The sequence below is a fragment of the Protopterus annectens genome, chromosome 8.part0 (assembly GCF_019279795.1).
Source record: "Protopterus annectens isolate FY-2018-M chromosome 8.part0, PAN1.0, whole genome shotgun sequence".
NCBI classification, from domain to species: domain Eukaryota; kingdom Metazoa; phylum Chordata; order Ceratodontiformes; family Protopteridae; genus Protopterus; species Protopterus annectens.
The window spans coordinates 200,924,599-200,943,124 of NC_056741.1; the positions used below are offsets into that span (position 1 = coordinate 200,924,599).

General features: G+C 35.2%; 1 protein-coding gene across 1 annotated transcript in view; it reads right to left on the minus strand.

The window, feature by feature from the left end:
* The window catches only part of LOC122808699 (alpha-2-macroglobulin-like protein 1), a 1,234,219-nt gene that overhangs the window by 1,054,149 nt on the left and 161,544 nt on the right, over positions 1-18,526 (minus strand). Inside the window, exons 4-5 of the mRNA XM_044079685.1 lie at positions 17,366-17,418; positions 16,533-16,553 (exon numbers count right to left, since the gene is read on the minus strand). Of these exons, the coding sequence (XP_043935620.1) occupies positions 16,533-16,553; positions 17,366-17,418 (74 nt within the window). The remainder of the gene's footprint in view (positions 1-16,532; positions 16,554-17,365; positions 17,419-18,526) is intronic.

The following is an 18,526-nucleotide window of genomic DNA, read 5'->3' on the forward strand; positions in this document are numbered from 1 at the left end:
TAGGCAAGATGAACAAGAAGTTAAAAGAAAGGGTTTTATAGCATTTAGGGGATATTAGGAGGATGAACAGCCTTAATGCTCTCTGTAAGCATATTAGCAGTAATAATGGACACACTTTTAAGTTTACCGTCCTAGAGATTTTAAAGGATAACTTAAGGGGAGGGGATGTTGTCAACAAAACCAAATGTTTGGAAATGAAATGCATAGCAACACTGCAGGCACATGGAATGTCTGGATTAAATTTTACTACACCTGTAAAGCCTGTATTGAGGGTTCATCCAATACATCATCATTTGTTTGTGTTTCTTGATTGATTTCTTATATTTTAAATGTTATCACTTTTTCAGTTTGTGTTTGTAGGATCTGAAGAAGCACGTCTTGTTATAGCACTTATTATGTGGCATTAAAATTGTTTTTGAAATGTATACTACTGTTGCTCATTTTGCATTGTATGCCATCAGCCGTGGTGGTCGGACTGTTATTTTGTTTGTTTATAATAATAGTATTTGAAATATGTTATACTTTCCCATCCATAACATCCATTAGTACCCATATTTTCCAACACCCAACACAATATTTTTAACTTCATATTCTTTACTATATAGAAGAAAAAAAATGTTCAATTTATGTTCATCCATATCTGAAGTCCTAAATTGCACATTTATTTTCTATTTTAGTTGTAGTTTCAAGCTGTAAAATAAATAGGCTTTAGTATTTATACTGTTTTCCTTCCTTTTTCAGTTTCAGTCATACATGATTCCAATACATACATAAATAAATAAAGCTTTCAAATCTCACGATTGAAAATTTCAGCTACCAAATGAATTAATGACCTTATGTCTTTAATGGCAAAACCCAGTGGCAAAATAATACTGTCCATATTGTCTTACCTGTTAACACTGGCATTGTATTTACTTTTTAATGTTACCATGGAACATCTTCTCCATGGCTGCTGAAAAACTGTACATTTTATTATTTATAATTTATTTATTTATATTTGTTTACTGGGAATATTCAACTGGACACAGGTCTTTTTTCAGCAGAGGCCCAGGGTGAAACATTCCACACAAAGATACATTAAGTACAGAATTAATAAAACAAAAATGATATAAATGCAAGTGAACAATGCCAGCAAAAGCCACAGCATAAAATATGAATAACACAGTCACATGAAGGACAGTGGATATACATGGAGTGTACATTCATGTATCTATAGGAGCTTTGGATACATCCGTGATGGCACATATTGAAAAATTAAAACAAATAGTAACAATCACAACAATTATATAGTTATAAGCTTTTTACACATTAACAGATATGGCTGTAAACTGAGACAGATATAAAGCAGTGTTTGGCAAGATGGTGAAGTAAGCAGGTGAACATTCTAGGAGGAAATAAAGATTAAGGAGTGAGAGAGGATACAGAGTAAGTAGTATAGGTGGACTAGATGGTGGGTAGATGCCTTAGATGCTGAGATGAAGTGAGGTATTAAAGGAAGTTAAAACAAGAAATGCCAATCATTCCAAAAAGGAATGTAATTCAGTGTCCTCTCTCCTTTCCATTTTCCAGTCATCTACACCTAGCTGCATCCACATAAGTCATTCATTCTTTTTAACAAATATCCTTGTTGCAGATTTAAACTCTTAACACTGGCTGAAAATACCACCAATATTTTCCCTTCACCAGCTAAGACTTAGGTCTCTAGCTCTCAATTTCTTCATCCTTTAATATTTACTTTACCGCGTCACTCCATTGTGCTTCCTCTCCTTTCTTTGACTCTGCTGGTTCATGAAGTTTACCAACACTGTTGTCTCCAATCATCTGACTTCCAGGTCTGTCACAAATATTTAATATCCTACTCTTTCATTCAATAATTTTTTTTCTGCTTCTTTCTCTATCACTGTTGTACTCTTTCATCTTAGAATTCCAGGAACCACAGTATCAGCCCTTCAGCACCACCTAACAGCTCTAGATAGTAGGGATAGTTCCCCAGTCCCCTGGTCAAATCTTCCCTAGTCAATATGTATATCATGTAAGCTCTCCCCTGAAAAAGGCCACTAGCCTAGTGGGACAACACAGTCAACACAGCATAAATAAATAATTTGAAATGTTTTTTGAGTGTTTTCTGGCATTTCAGTCCAGACCATGAGCACAATAGGCCCACCCTGTCTATGATGCCTTTAATTTGATGGTATGTTAGACTTGCCATGGAATACTGAAAGGGTTAGAGGTAAAGCCTTCAAAATATGGTCAACCCCTCATGGTAACTCTTTCCATTTCAGAGACAGACTCACAGCAGTGATTTTCCATAGTTGGAAGAAGCTGTGTGGTGGATCATTCTACCTGCTGTGCTATAGAATAATGGGGTATTTTGGGGGAGCAGCTAATACTGATTAGCAATATGTTCTTTCCCAGAAACACCTGCAATAAGTGATTTATGCTAATAAGTGATTAAAAGAATCTCTGCAGACAGCATTTCACCATTTTTCAGAGACAATATAACCTCTAAACAGATTATCCAGGTTCCATGGTGTACTTTCTGAAATACCCATAATCAATAATACATTTTTGATAGGTGATTTGAACTATCCTTTGATAAACTGTTAAACCTATAACCTATATCCTTGCAGTTTAGTGTAAACTTTTCCAAAGTAAAATATTAAAAATTCTGTAAAATCCAGAATCCCTGGTGCCAGCTAAGATCTTACGGGAGCTTACCATAAGCTTGATTTCTCAATGGCACAGGACAATTTACTTAGGCAACAAATAACTATGCATTTAATCTAAACGTAGCCATGTGGTGTTTCCTGATTTGTGGATAACTGCCCTTATGATGCTCTAGCACAGATCCAGATACTATAGATATATCAGTCAAGCTAGAATAATTTGCAAGGCCAAGGAGCATATTATTTCTGGCTTCATAAACTGCAGTATAAAAAGTATCATTCGCTTAGTCCTACCGGGGGATGGCTATGTCAAAGGGAGATTACATCTATTTAACTTGGTTAATCTCTTCAAGAAGTAAAGGGGGCTATTGATAGTGGTCACGCCATAAACATACCTTTTCTAGACCTTGTTGAGGCGTTTGGGATTCCCTATTTCGGTACTAAAATTAAATTAAGAGACTTAATCATGCATCTTTAGATGGTGAGGGGGATAGCAACCTGGATAAAAGGCAAAATACACATAGTTAAAGTAGTAGATGCCACTTCAGAAAGCAATAAATAACTTGCAGTACATTTATGGAATTTGTGCTGGGTGCTTTCTTCTTGGCCTACCTCCTCTGACCTCCAACCTATACATCTAGACCTGTGGTTCACTGAGTCTGCCATTGGATCCTAGCTAGATGCTATTGTTTGATCAACCTTCAATACAGTTTCACTGTAGCAACTACTAATTCTCATATACCCATGATCCAATGAAAGGGTGCTAATGTAAGAGTGTAGTATTGTTGCATTTGAAAAAATAGTCTCATTTCCAGCTTATAACATAGCAAGCCCCCTTTCCAAACTGATACAGGAATTAGAGATCTTGGTACCACTGTTAATAACAGCCACTTGTTTGACCACCATGTAGCATTAGTAGTCAGGAAATCCTACTATTTAGTACAATTGATGTCTAGAAGTATCTTGTGCAGGCAGAAAGAATATATTGTTTCCTTTGTACTCTGTGTTAATAAGACCAATTATAGAGTAAATTGTCTACCTTGGGGGTCTATATTAGCAAGGTGAAAGGGTGAAACAGCGAACACCCTTACATCAACACATATTAAACGAAATGTCAATATCTCAAATGGCCAGAACAGTGATTTTTTTTTTCCCAGGGAAAAAATCGCTGGGCCAGCAAAAAAAAAAAAAAAACCAGACAAAATAAAGATGGGAGCTTTGCCCCCCACCCTGTGATTTGGGGGGCTGTCCCCCCACACACACCCTACTTAAGTATACCAACTCTGAGAGTGCACTACAGTGGAGGAAATGGCAAATTCCCGATAACGGCCCAATAATCACTGTTCTGGCCATTTGAGATTTAGGCATTTTGTTTAAAATGTGTTGACATAAGGGCATTTGTTGTTCTGCCCTGGTGACATGCTAATATAGACCCTGCCTTGGTATGTGTCTGCAAGACACATCATAAAGTTGGCAAACCTCTAGCACATATTAACCAAAATATCACTAAGCCTAAAAGCCCTTAGCTACTAAGACTGAACCCTTAGCTACTAAGAGTGGCTTGAAATCCTATCTCCACACTTGTTCTTTTACAGTCTCTTAGGAGGAGAGCTACTTCTTGAATTCCATTATGCTAATGGTCCTAATAGCCCTAGCCCTCCTTGATCATTTGTATCTCTACAAACAGCTCTATTAACAGTAGAACTAAGTTTCCAACAACCTACACATAAAAAACACCAAAGGGACAGATATATTACCCAGTATTCTATCCCATCTCTGGAATAAGGTATCCCTAAATATTAAACAGAGTGACACCCTCACATCCTTTAGGACTAACTTGGATAATTGGAATGACACCAACAAACTTGTCTTAGGCTTTACCTGTTTTGCCTTTTTTAGAAGTGAGAGGTACATACTGAAGATGTGTACTGGTAGGGTGTAAATAGTCATAGGACTTACTCAATTTGTAATTCCTACGATGTCATGATCATATGAACAAGCAAGGTGAAGGCATCATGGAAAGTTCCAGACACTCACGGCCATAGTAGTAACTCAACAGAGTATTGCTACTACTGCTTAAGCATTCTTTTTTAAATATTATCAGGTCTTTTACAGTGATATTGTGTAACTTTTGGCTAAAGGTAAAACTTAAAAACATACAGAGAAGTATCACTTCAAAGATATAGTAATACGTCTTGCAGAAGCTAAACTACTTTATAAACTACAGCACCAGGGGTGCTGTTGCCTTCCTGTTCTGAACTTGAGGCATCATTGATCATTTTCTCTGGATTACAGTTACAGCACAAAAGTGGTATACCTGACTCTCTATGTCCACATTCTACTTGATCATGCTTCAGTCCTGTGCCCTACCTCCATTTCTACCCACCCCATATAATTTCTCCAGTAACAGCAAAGTTTTACTAATTTTAATAATATTTTCATGAAGAATGGCATGCCTGAAGTATTCCCATTGGTAGGAGCTTGTTGACTTACTATTTATCCTTTATAGTTCACCTGCTCCCAATCCAAACGCCAGTATTTGCCTTATCCTTGTACATATTATTAAACTGTGATACGATCATACATAGAATTACGTTTATTCAATTACAAGAAAGGGGGCATTTTAATGTTCCAATAGCCTAACCATTTCTTAAGTTTATAGTAATGTCAACACTATAGTAGCGTTGTTAAGGCTATGTTAGCGGAACACACTAGGTTCTTAAAACCTGATTTTATTTGCATCATTTTTAACTGACAACTGTTTGTTGTACAGCTATTCTAAGGTTTATAGTAATGTCAACACTGTATTAGCATTGTTAAGGCTTTGTTAGCTGAACACATTAGGTTCTTAAAACCTGATTTTTATTTGCATCATTTTTAACTGACGACTGTTTGTTGTACATACTCTGCTTTTTTCTGCTTGTTCTATCACTGTTTGTTGAATTCTGTACTGTTTGCCCTTGCAAACTGGATGTTTTTAATAATGCATAAGTTAACACCAGTATAATTATAGCACTTATCCCATAATAGTTTTCTCTCTCTCTATCTTTCTCAGCTTTTTTCCACCTTGTCAGCTGTGTACTCCCCTGCAATCCTGACCAGCTGGCTACCTACGAACTAGAATAACACAAATAATTAAAGTTAATCTTCAAAAACACTCCAGCCATAGCACAGGGAAGAACCTAAACCACCTACTGTGTTGTATTACTTATGGAAACAAAAGAAGCATTGCAAAGTATGTACTGTCTGTTCATTACCTCCTGTAAATTTAACTAGTTTTTACCCTGGATCATGGTATATGATATCTAAGCTTACTCCAGCCAGGACTACTAGCAGCCTTACTCTACTACTTTGCTCCTTATATTTTTAATCTTTAACTAAGGCCCTAGTTTCTCCCACTTTGCCCATTTTTCTTTTCTTTCTGTCCCACTTGTTGTTCTCATTGAGGTATCTCTGCTGCTATCATAGTGTTCTCCCACTAGATGACAGTATTTGCCCACTAATCAGCTAGTTGTATTCTCAACTAGCAGCAAAGTGCTTCTACCAACTGCTTACCTGTTTCTCCCACACTCTACATATCCCAATATCACTGTATTGCCATCCTTTCTTTCTCTCCCTCCAGCAACTTATTGTCCTTTACCTTCAGACTACCTACCTGGAATCTCTATTCAACTTTCACTGATTGTCTTCCCAGTTTCTCTTGTCCTTGGTCTGCTCCACTCCGTTCGCCCTGCGGGCTCACTCCGCTCCCCTACCCTACCCTCAATTCCCACCCAACCCAGTACACCTAGACTTATACTTTCAAACCACACCCCTTTCCCTCTCAAAACCAATCATATCCTCCACCTACTTTAATCACCTGACCAAAGCCAATTACTTCTCTCTAACTAGATCTATCTTAACTCCTCCCCTTACTAACTACACCTCTAGCTCAAATCACTCAAGATGCAAACACCAGCTTCCCCACCACATACTAAACTACTACTTATTATCACTATTTTACCTTTCTTAACTGCATCTTACCTACTACCCTTCTATGAACACTCTAATTACTTACAATTCTACTACCCTAAAAGCAAACAAGTAGTATACCACCAACAACATCCCAAACACGTATAAATATTACATCTCTACCTGCCTACATACTACCAAAGTATCACAGATTAATCCATATTAAATATGTCCATCTAAAACTTAGAAAACCTTTCAACCAACTTAATGTACTCCACTACCCTTGTCCAAAACCTCAACTACTTACCGGTGGTGACATCCATCCCAACCCTGGCCCAAAACACTCTGATAATATTGAACTCCAAAGCCCTAATCACTCAAATCTTATCCCACCTAGACTGCCTAATTCACTTTCTATAGCTCACCTTAATATACGTAGCCTAAATAACAAAGCTGCCTACCTCCATGCTCTCCTGGATGTCCACTCTTTTGACATACTATGATTGTCAGAAACATGGTTAAAACCTTTAACTACTGATAATGAAATCTTACCACCTGGTTACAATATCCTAAGAGCAGACCGCAAAATCAAACAGGGAGGGGGAGTTGCTATACTCTTTAAAAAAGGGTTACAGATCTCCACACTAGACATCCATCTAACTCTTCATAATAATGTAGAAATCCTTGCCACCAAAATTTAACTCAATGCTAGTACATCAATAATCATAATCTGTATCTACCTACCTCCTGGTAATAATACCTGTATCCTTGAAGACACCCTCACTGGATTATCTTCATCTTTCCCTCAAGAGACTATAATTCTAGGAGACTTTAATATTGATTGGAAAACCTCCACACATAATCAGGCAACTTCACATATTAAGCTACACAGATTTTTTACAAATGATCAACTTCCCAACCAGAATTAACAAACCCAGTAATAAAGAGAGTATATTAGACTGGATACTCATAAACAATCACCAACAAATGTATAAGGCTGGAACCCTTCCTGCAGATGTAAGTGACCACTCAGTCATTTTTATCATTAGGAATAAGACAACTACTCCTAACCCAACCACACATAGAACAATTAGAACCAACAAAAACTTTAATCCTGACTATTTCCAAAGTGAACTTAGAGTATGTGATTGGACACCCATAAAACACCTCCCTCTAGACGATGCAGTGAATTACTTTAATTCAAAATTCTTAACAATCCTAGACTATCATGCACCTAAGCGTACTATCAGAACTAAGTCTAAGCCAGCCTCATGGCTCACTAAGGAAACCAGTACAATAACAAGAAAGAAACAAATTCTGGGTTCGTTTGTAGCAAATGCCAGTAATAAAAGACAGTATATTAAACCTATAACACCTCCAACTGAACACAAATTTTATTGCAGCTTCATCAGAGAAATTACTGTGTGCTCACAATTAAAGACATAGTCTTCAAAATGTTCACTAAATACAGCAATCTGAGTTATTAAAATAATCAAAGTATAAGAAGCCTTATAATTCGTAAATATACAATTATACAATTATAAAAATTTGTATTATAAAATAGGAACCTTATGATAGTTCCTAACAAATCTATTCTGTAAACCGTAGTTAAATATAGGTCATGTGAATATATTAAATTGGTTGTATAAATAATACTTTCCTGTAAAAGTAGTATACTAAATACATATACATAATAATAAAACAATAAAACAAAATAAATAGTTATCTTCTGTAACTTCTCATTTTTAAGACACATGCTATATTACAATACTCATTCAACCCCGGAAAGGAGAATGAGTCTAATAACAGTTGCCATTCCAACTCTCTATTTTCTAAAAGAAGTGGAACTGGACCTTTTACAGGAAAGTATTATTTATACAACCAATTTAATATATTCACATGACCTATATTTAACTAGGGTTTACATAATAGATTTGTTAGGAACTATCATAAGGTTCCTATTTTATAATACAAATTTTTATAATTGTATAATTGTATATTTACAAATTATAAGGCTTCTTATACTTCTTTGATTATTTTTAATAACTGAGGATTTAGAGCGCTGTATTTAGTGAACATTTTGAAGACTATGTCGACCTATAAAAGCCTTGCTTTAGCGCTTTTTTTGAATTTCTTTCTCTGATGAAGCTGCAGCTTTGACTACAGTGAAAACGCTTGTTTCTTTCAATAAAATTTGCGTTAAGGTTTTACTCCTGACTTCAGTTGGAGGTGTTATTTATGATTCGGAAAAAGAGGTTTAATACACTGTCTTTTATTACTGGCATTTGCTACGAACTTACTAACGAACCAGAGGATTATACAAAAGAACTTTTTCTGGCTTAACAGTCTTTTTGGCTTGCTTTTCTTGTTATTTTACCAGTCTCCTGTCTGTTTACTTTGTTAGTATGGCAACTGGCAACCTTAATAGCCCGTCTAGTCCAGGCTTATTTACAACTAATAAAGTTGCAACGGATGATGAAAATGACCTTATTAACTTAATTCAAGCTTTGAACAAAAGAATGGACTTTATTGTTAACAAACTTGACGCTTTGGACCAATGCGTCAATTCAACACCACCACAAGCAGTTGGATTTTCAGCAGCGCATTTTGCCTTGCCTTCTCGGATATTACAGGAAGCAGCTTTACCAACTCCTACTGGTGCTAACCCATCATCGAACTTGGAATCTATACCACCAGGTCAGCCTGTCCACAACGAGGATATTTCTGACGCATCTCAGAGTGCATACAGTGCTAGGCTTACCGCAACGGATAGGATTCTGCCATTGCCTGATGGTACTAGCTTACCAATGCCTCCGGGGCTTATAGGTGTTCCTAATTTTGGTGTCTGGATTCAAAATACTGACAACTTAAGGTTTGGTTTCCCTCAGGAACAACCGGCTATGGGCTCAGCTACTTCTATGGTAAGTGAAAATACCATCGCTGATACTTTAAAAGACTTTGACAACAAATTACTGAAATTAAAAAAAACTACAACTAGAAGTAGTCTATTTTCAGCAATGTATAACTGAAAAAATTATTCCTAAGGGCCTCCGTTCATCTTTCTGCCCTACTGGCTTATTTAACAATGCTGATTTTTGAGAAGAACTAGCAACATTGTTTGACAATCAAGGTGTCCAACTTTTGGAACTAATTTCTAAGCATTACAACATAGATTTCTAAATTAATTGAAGAAGTTAACAATTTGGATATTTGCTTGAAACAAAATCTGTATTTTGATAGATACAAATATGATTATTCTCGTATTTCTTTGAGTATTGATGGACTGGTGGAAAAATTAAAAATGAATAAAAATAAAAAAAACTGGCAAGGGATAGGCTGAGTTACTCTAACAAAACAGCATATCCTAAACTAGTGACTTTTACTAATGCCCAACATGCTAGTAATGCTATTGAGATTGAGAATGAAAATAACAATCCTAATACAGTAGAAAGGAGAGATTTTGATGCTGTAGAAGGGAGCTTTAATGACGATGTACCTATACGTGGTAATGTGGCCAAAGTACATAATACTAGGAGTGGTCAACAGAATAAAGGAAACTACCAAAGGAACGAAAACTCCGAAGGGCGTTTTTTAGGGAACTCGAGGTCCCGGCCACACTTCAAGAAAAACTGGACCAAACGGTAGTGACCGTTGATCCCACCCCTGACTCTAAATCTACTACTGACAATAACATTTTAGGTGTCTTGCGTATCCTGAAAAATGAAAAAGGTGACTTTACCATTTATAACTTTTCAAGTTTTTATGTGTCTCCACCTTTGATAGAACTTCTACCATTTGGAAACACCTTTGTTCCTACAACCAAATGCAACCTTGTCAGGACTTTGATAGACCTTAAATGTTTTGTTAGGAAATTGAACTTGCATATTATGTTTAACAACAATATTACTAATAAGGGCTCTAGTTTAAAACTAGCAAGTACATATAATCCCACTTTACATACTATACTATCATTGTTTGAAAAAACATGTGAACTAGATCTCAGGTATATGGTCACATCTTCTCATCTTAGAAATGACCAACCTAATTTTAACACTACTGAAGAGCAGTTACAGGCACTAGAAGATTTATGCAAAGCACCAGTTAGAGTAGTTAAACCAGACAAAGGAGGTGGACTGGTGATTTTTGACAACTACATGTACATTAGTAAGATGGAATCAGTCCTTGACAGTCCAGCTTATAGCATATCGTCGTTGAATGAAAAGAATACCTCATTTTCTAGGACCAGAGGTTTTTTAAGGGACCTGTTTATTAGTGGGTGTATTGATATGGATACTTATAATTACATTGACATCAACATGCCTAGGACACCAGTGATTTTTGTCATACCAAAAATCCACAAAAACATGTCTAACCCTCCAGTACGTGCCCTGATTGACAGTCGCCTCTCCTTTACATATCCTAGTGCCCAACTGGTAGAAAGTATTTTAAGCAAATATATTAAGAAAATAACACACATTTGCAAAGATTCATGGTCATTTCTAAGTAAAATGTATGAAATTGACTATTGTGACACCTTTAACTTCCTTACTATAGATGTCATAGACTTATATACATCTATACCCCACCTTGAGGCTGTTGAATGGATTTCATTAATGTTAACTCACTTGGAGGCCCCTAAAAGTGAAATAGATCTAGTATCTCAATTGCTAGATATTATACTTACATCAAACTATTTCACTTTTAATGGGAAACACTACTTACAGAAGCAAGGGGTGGCAATGGGGTCCCCATGTGGAGCCACTGTTGCTAACCTATTCATGGCTTACTGGGAGTTAAATAACATCTTTAACAACATTATTAGAATGAGGCATATTAAATTTTACACAAGGTATCTGGACAATATTTTCATTCTTTTTGATGGTGACTATTCACTAGCAATGAACTTTGTCAATTTCATTAATGACACAACTAATTTTCTAAAATTTACGTCAAAATTTTCAGATTCAGTTATTGATTACCTTGACGTACAATTGAACAAGGATGTTGATAAGGGTGAATACTTCTCCAGGATTTACAGGAAACCAACCTACTGCAATTCACTTTTACATTATAATAGCTGCCATCCGTTTAAACAAAAGAAGGCTATTATAAAAGGGCAACTAATTCGAGCAGCCAGAATGTGCAGTAGAGAGGAATTATTCTTGGAAGAATGTAACATTTTGGAGGGTATGTTTACTAACAGAGATTACCCTCCTATCTTGTTCAATGAACTATTAGAGGAGGTTAATAAAAAGAGGGCTGAAGGGCAATTTCCACCTTTTACCACATAAAACTATAGACCATCAAGCAAGGAATTTGAAATTAACTTTAAGTTTCGAAAGTCATATACCTCTTTCAAACTCACTTCTAAATATTGAGAGAACAGAGGCTTGTTTTGTAAATAGTTTTATCATAAACTACAATATTGATTCAAAGAATATTCAATTTATCCTATACAAGAACTGGTATTATATAACGAACAATGAGCAACTATTGGAAAAACTAGGTAGTAGACCTTTGATCACATACAGGACAGGCAATAACTTAAAAACCCTCCTAGAAAGACCTAAAAAGCATGATTGGCTTACTAGAGCAAAAGGTTCATTTCAGTGTGGGGCATGTAACTATTGCTATTTTGTTAAAGCTACCAACTCATTTGTGATCTGTGGCAGGAACTATAATATAACACATAGACTTAACTGTGAATCTAGATCTATAATTTACTTAGCTAACTGCAACTGCTGTGAAGCATTTTATATTGGTAAATCTGATCGGAGATTACGAGACAGACTGTACGAACATGATTACGCAATAAGGAAATTAAAAAAAGAGAACGCTTTGGCCAAACATGTTATTAGGAATCAAGGACACAGTTTTCATTTTATGGCCATAGACCAGGTAGTAAGCCCAGAAAGAGGAGGTCCAGTTCCACTTCTTTTAGAAAATAGAGAGTTGGACTGGCAACTGTTATTAGACTCATTCTCCTTTCTGGGGTTGAATGAGTATTGTAATATAGCATGTGTCTTAAAAATGAGAAGTTACAGAAGATAACTATTTATTTTGTTTTATTGTTTTATTATTATGTATATGTATTTAGTATACTACTTTTACAGGAAAGTATTATTTATATAACCAATTTAATATATTCACATGACCTATATTTAACTAGGGTTTACATAATAGATTTGTTAGGAACTATCATAAGGTTCCTATTTTATAATACAAATTTTTATAATTGTATAATTGTATATTTACGAATTATAAGGCTTCTTATACTTCTTTGATTATTTTTAATAACTCAGGATTTAGAGCGCTGTATTTAGTGAACATTTTGAAGACTATGTCTTTAATTGTGAGCACACAGTAATTTATGGCAAGGGTGTGACCTATAAAAGCCTTGCTTTAGCGCTTTTTTTGAATTTCTTTCTCTGATGAAGCTGCAGCTTTGACTACAGCGAAAACGCTTGTTTCTTTCAATAAAATTTGTGTTAAGGTTTTACTCCTGACTTCAGTTGGAGGTGTTATTTATGATTCGGGAAAAGAGGTTTAATATACTGTCTTTTATTACTGGCATTTGCTACGAACTTACTAACGAACCAGAGGATTATACAAAAGAACTTTTTCTGGCTTAACGGTCTTTTTGGCTTGCCTTTCTTGTTATTTTACCAGTCTCCTGTCTGTTTACTTTTTTCACTAAGGAAACCAGACAGAAAATCCTACTTAGAAACAAATTCTGGGCTCTATGGAGATCTATTAAGCAACCCGCAGACCAACTTAAATTTAAGCAAATGAGAAATGATACAAAACATACATACATTCTCTTTGACAAAAAAAAGTTTTGCTGTCATCTCCAGCAAACAAACCAAAGGAATCCACAAAAGTTCTGGGCTAGCATTAACAAACTTTTTCACCCTGGTCACTCCCCTACACCATCCCCTACAGGAGCCCAACCCAAAAATCCTAGACAAACAGAAAACACCTTTAATACCTTCTTCACAAAGGCCATCCAATCACTGGCCAATCAAATAACAACTCAGGATTCTAGTCACCTAAATTCTGCAACAAATTCACTCCCTATATTCCACTGTCAACCAGTCCCAACTCATCTTATCTGCAATCTTCTACAAAAACTTAAGCCATCAACCCGATCAGCCAATAAACTACCAGCAGAATATCTCCAAAAAGCTGCCAAAGCTATAGCCTATCCAATATCAACCCTGATAAATAGAACCTTAAGAGAAGGAAATATTCCTGCCATCTAGAAAAGCTCCCACATCATCCCCCTACACAAAGCTGGCAATTCTAACAAATACTCCAACTACCGCCCAATAGCATTAATTTCTCCTTTAGCTAAAATAATGGAAAGATGTATCCATAAACAACTACTAGATCACTTACTGCAAAACAATCTACTTGTAAATTGCCAACATGGCTTTAGACCATTTCATAGTACTACCACTGCTCTCCTATCCTTCTCTGATAGTATCAATCATAACAAAAAATAATAACATCCTCTCCTCAGTACTCTTTATTGACCTTTCCAAAGCTTTTGATATGGTCAACCACCATTTACTTATAAATGTACTAAGATCTCTTTCCCTAAATTAACTGGTTATTCAATGGTTCCAATCATACCTTAACAACAGACAACAAGCTGTGCTTTGGGACAATAACCTATCTTCACATCTCCCCGTTACACTAGGAGTCCCTCAGGGCTCAATTCTTGGTCCCCTCCTATTCTAAGTCTATATAAATGACCTTCACCTAGCAATTACTCAAGCTACCTGCATTCAATATGCAGATGATTCTACAATCATCTGCTCAGCTAAATCCTCATCTGAACTCCAGTCCTTAACACAGAAAATGTTTACAATAGTGGAAAACTGTTTTTTATAATGATGCCTCCTCTTGAACCCCAAAAAGACAAAATTATTGCTCTTCACACCCACCCGTAAGTCCAGCCCAATAAACTTCTCAGTCCTATCCAATAATGGTACTATTATATCTCCAGACCTAACCACTAAACTTTTAGATATAACAATAGATAACAACCTTACCTATGAAACTCACATTAACAATACTATAAAAACTGCAAATAGGAAACTTGGCTCCCTTTATAGGATAAACCCATTCCTTACTCCACAAGCCAGAACTTCTATTGCCCATACCCATTTAATCTCCACACTCCTCTATGCTTCATCCATATACACAAATCTGACTAAAAGCAACCTCAACAAGCTGTCAATCTCTTATAATAACATAGCTATATTTGCCACATCTTCCTCTGTCAGGACCCACCACTGTCATAATTTGAAACAACTAGGCTGGCTTGAGATACAAAATTAACTCCATTATAACCAACTTACCATTGCCCATAAAACCCTCTTCCAACCAACTAGAACTCCAATACTATCAAACCTTTTCACCCCATATAAAAACCCTAATACCTTACGCTCATCCAAGAAATTACTAGTATCCACAAGTATATCCAGCAATATCTCTGGTGACTCTCTGTTCTCTAATGCTGTTGGAAAATACTGGAACCAACATCCAAATTAACTGACATCACTGTCCTCTTTATCACTATTTAAACAAAAATTGAAACTTTACCTGAAAACAACAACCCAGACTAATCAAAAATGGCATTGCTATCATCATCACTGCTGACCCAGTATTTCTCAACCATTACTTTTTCTTTCATGGACTAACCATATCTGTTCCTTATTCTACCCACAAAAAAAAAAAAAAAAACATTTCCTTAAGAATAGAGTTTAACAAATGTATCTAATGTTCTGTAATAACTTTTGTATTCAATGATTGAAATGTTATGTAATAATCTGCAAATAATTTCTGTACATGCATTAATATGTTAATCATTTTATGTTAATCTTTTTGCTAATCTTTTTAAGTGGACCTTATCTCTCCGGGCCTCTGCTGAAAATGGACATGCATCCAGTTAGACTAGCCCGGTCAACAAATGTAAAATAAATAAATAAAATAAATATAATAATGTTGGAGGCTTGACAGAGTTTGGTTGTACAATAATACCTTTCTATATAATATTCCATATGAATATATGTTTTTGAATCCTTCTAATAAAAACATATTTTTTTGTGATAAAATGTATCTTTTATATGTAACATTCTTGCATGGCCATTGTGAGTGAAGTATAACAATACCAATACTTTAACACTGGGTTTGCCATTTCTAGTATATGTAAGATATGTCTGCTGCTCTTGTGATATAAACAAAATTTGTGTATTTAGTTTATACTTTGAAATTCACATGCCAGTGAATCACATATATTTTTGCTTTTTGAACCTATTTGCATATCTGCTGTATATTTGGATTACTCCAAGTGCGCAGCTGTGTAGGCTTCATCTCCATTGCATACAATTCTTTTTGTGATACTGGCATGAGGCACATATTTCAGACTACTGACCATCAGTATGTCATTATTTTACTTTGTTTTTGAATATTGTCTTTCATCATCATTTATTAAGGAGTATACTATCAACTCATCATAAACAAAATTTGCAAACATCTACTTTTATTTGGATAAATTCCACATCAGCATCAACTTAATTTAATGCTACCCTTAGAATATCTCCCATTCTTAATTACTTATGGCACAGTTATAGATGCAAACTTTTAGTTTTCTGAAAAAGAAAAGTAAAAATAGACTTCATATGTTATCATGTTTGCAAGAGGAAGATAAGAAAAAGGAGGAAGATGAAGTTTCCATGACAAAAATTTGTTTGTCATATTGTCCAAAATAATCTTTTTCAATTTCAGTAACATTGGCATAGTATGCTTAGAAAGTATAGACAGTAAATTGTGCAAGCATCAGCGCTAGTGAATGTTAGAGCAGGCACATGCATGCAGCTAAATAAAAAGACATTTAAAAGTACTTACTATTACTTCAACCAAGGCATACTGTGAAATAAAAAAAATAAAAAAAAAACTCAAATTAGACATTTTCTGCCAACTGTTGACAGCAAAATAATCTCTGAACAGTCTGGCTGAAGCAGTTTCTCTCTACCTTTGGAAATAATACTAAATGTAATTAGCTTTTTGAAAGACAAATTGAGGACCAATTGGTCATTCAATGATACTGTTCTCTCAGTAACTAAGGGTACTGAAGCAATAGCTAGTTGAGTTGATTAAAATTAAACAAAATTGTGGGCATAACTAAGGTTATTTATGTATGTATACATGGATTTTTGTATGCATGTTTGTATTTATTATTCAGGGTAGAATATTGATCCAACAGACCATTTTCATATCAAACAGAATATATATATATCTATCTCTAATATATATATATATATATATATATATATATATATATATATATATATATATATATATATATATATATTTAAAACACTTGTTATAGCAAGACATTATTATGTGAGGACACTAAATGAATCAAGACAGTGTTGATTACACTTATACATCAGCACATTAAGTGAATATATGAGCTAACAAATCAACTTTCTTAACAGAGTAGACATTTCACCAAACAAGTAGCATTGGAGTATGGATAAGACATCTGGGGTATCTAAAAAAATGCAGTCAATAGGTCCTGTTTCCAAAAGAAAAGTATTAATGTGCATACTTGAGAGATATTATATATCACTGTTGTAGTCCTGAAATGTAGTGTGAAATGGCTGTACAAAATCAGTAAAGGAATAAACTGTGCAAAAACTTAAAAACAAATTAATTCATTTTTCACAATAGCTTACCTCATAATTTAGTGGATTAATTTTTGAACCCAGGCTAAAAATACGGCCCCTGACTGGAAAAGAAAAGTAGAAAAATTATGTTCCCCAGACTGGAAGAGATTTTTATTTAACAAAGCCATTTTTTCAAAACTTTTTCTTTGTTTTTATTTTATGTGTTTAGTTAGGTTGGTGAAATAGAGAAATAAAAACTCCACAATGCTTTAATTTTTTGCTAATGTATATACTTATTTTATAAAACATGCCCCAGAGAAACAAATATTCATTATACAATTTCAGTATGTACTGAATGGCATTGAAGCTAAACATACAAACATGGCAAATGGATATCCAAGAAAATATTATTAACAAATGAAAGGTACAACATAATTACTGTTTGATATCTACTTTTTTAAAATAAGATCAAATACCAAAGAGCTCTGACTGACAGAATTTACAGATGGCTGAAGCTAGGAGCAATTATTGAATCCACAAATGATTTTCCCATCCTGTAGGAGGGTTTGTCCAAAATAAATATCTGGTGCCAAAATCAAATTGCATTATTGTATCCTTTAGGAACTCCTCTACCCCGGAGAACTACCACACAGACAATACTCCTTTAAAAGTTGACCCAGTTGTTCAGAATTTAGGAACTTATATAGACAGTGACCTAACTTTTGACCAACATGTGCCCATCATTGTAAGAAAGACTTTCTATATTGCACAGCTTTTAAACAAAGTGATAGTGCCTAGTTCTAGGGATGTCATTGTCCCCCTTTGCTCAGTCCTCATTAAGCCAATCAATGAACATAATGCCCACTTTGGCATGTATCTGTCCAGATGCATGCAACAACTAGAACACCCACAGAGATACATTCTTATAAGTATACAAGGCTTAAACAATATGCCTTAAGTGGACCAACTCAAAGCCCTGCCACTATACTCAGTATCCTTCTGACTGCTAAGAGGTGACCTGTGTCTGGAATACAAGGCATCCACCTGACCAATACTAATGTATTTACTACACATCAGCAAGTGAAATGACATCAGAAGTACTTAGTCTGTAGATCTAAATCTCTTCTGCAACATTAACAGAACAGTTTGTTTAGGCAGGTATGTCCCACAGAGGATACCACTACTCTGGAACACACTCCCATCCACAAACAACAAAGTTTATCCCTGTTC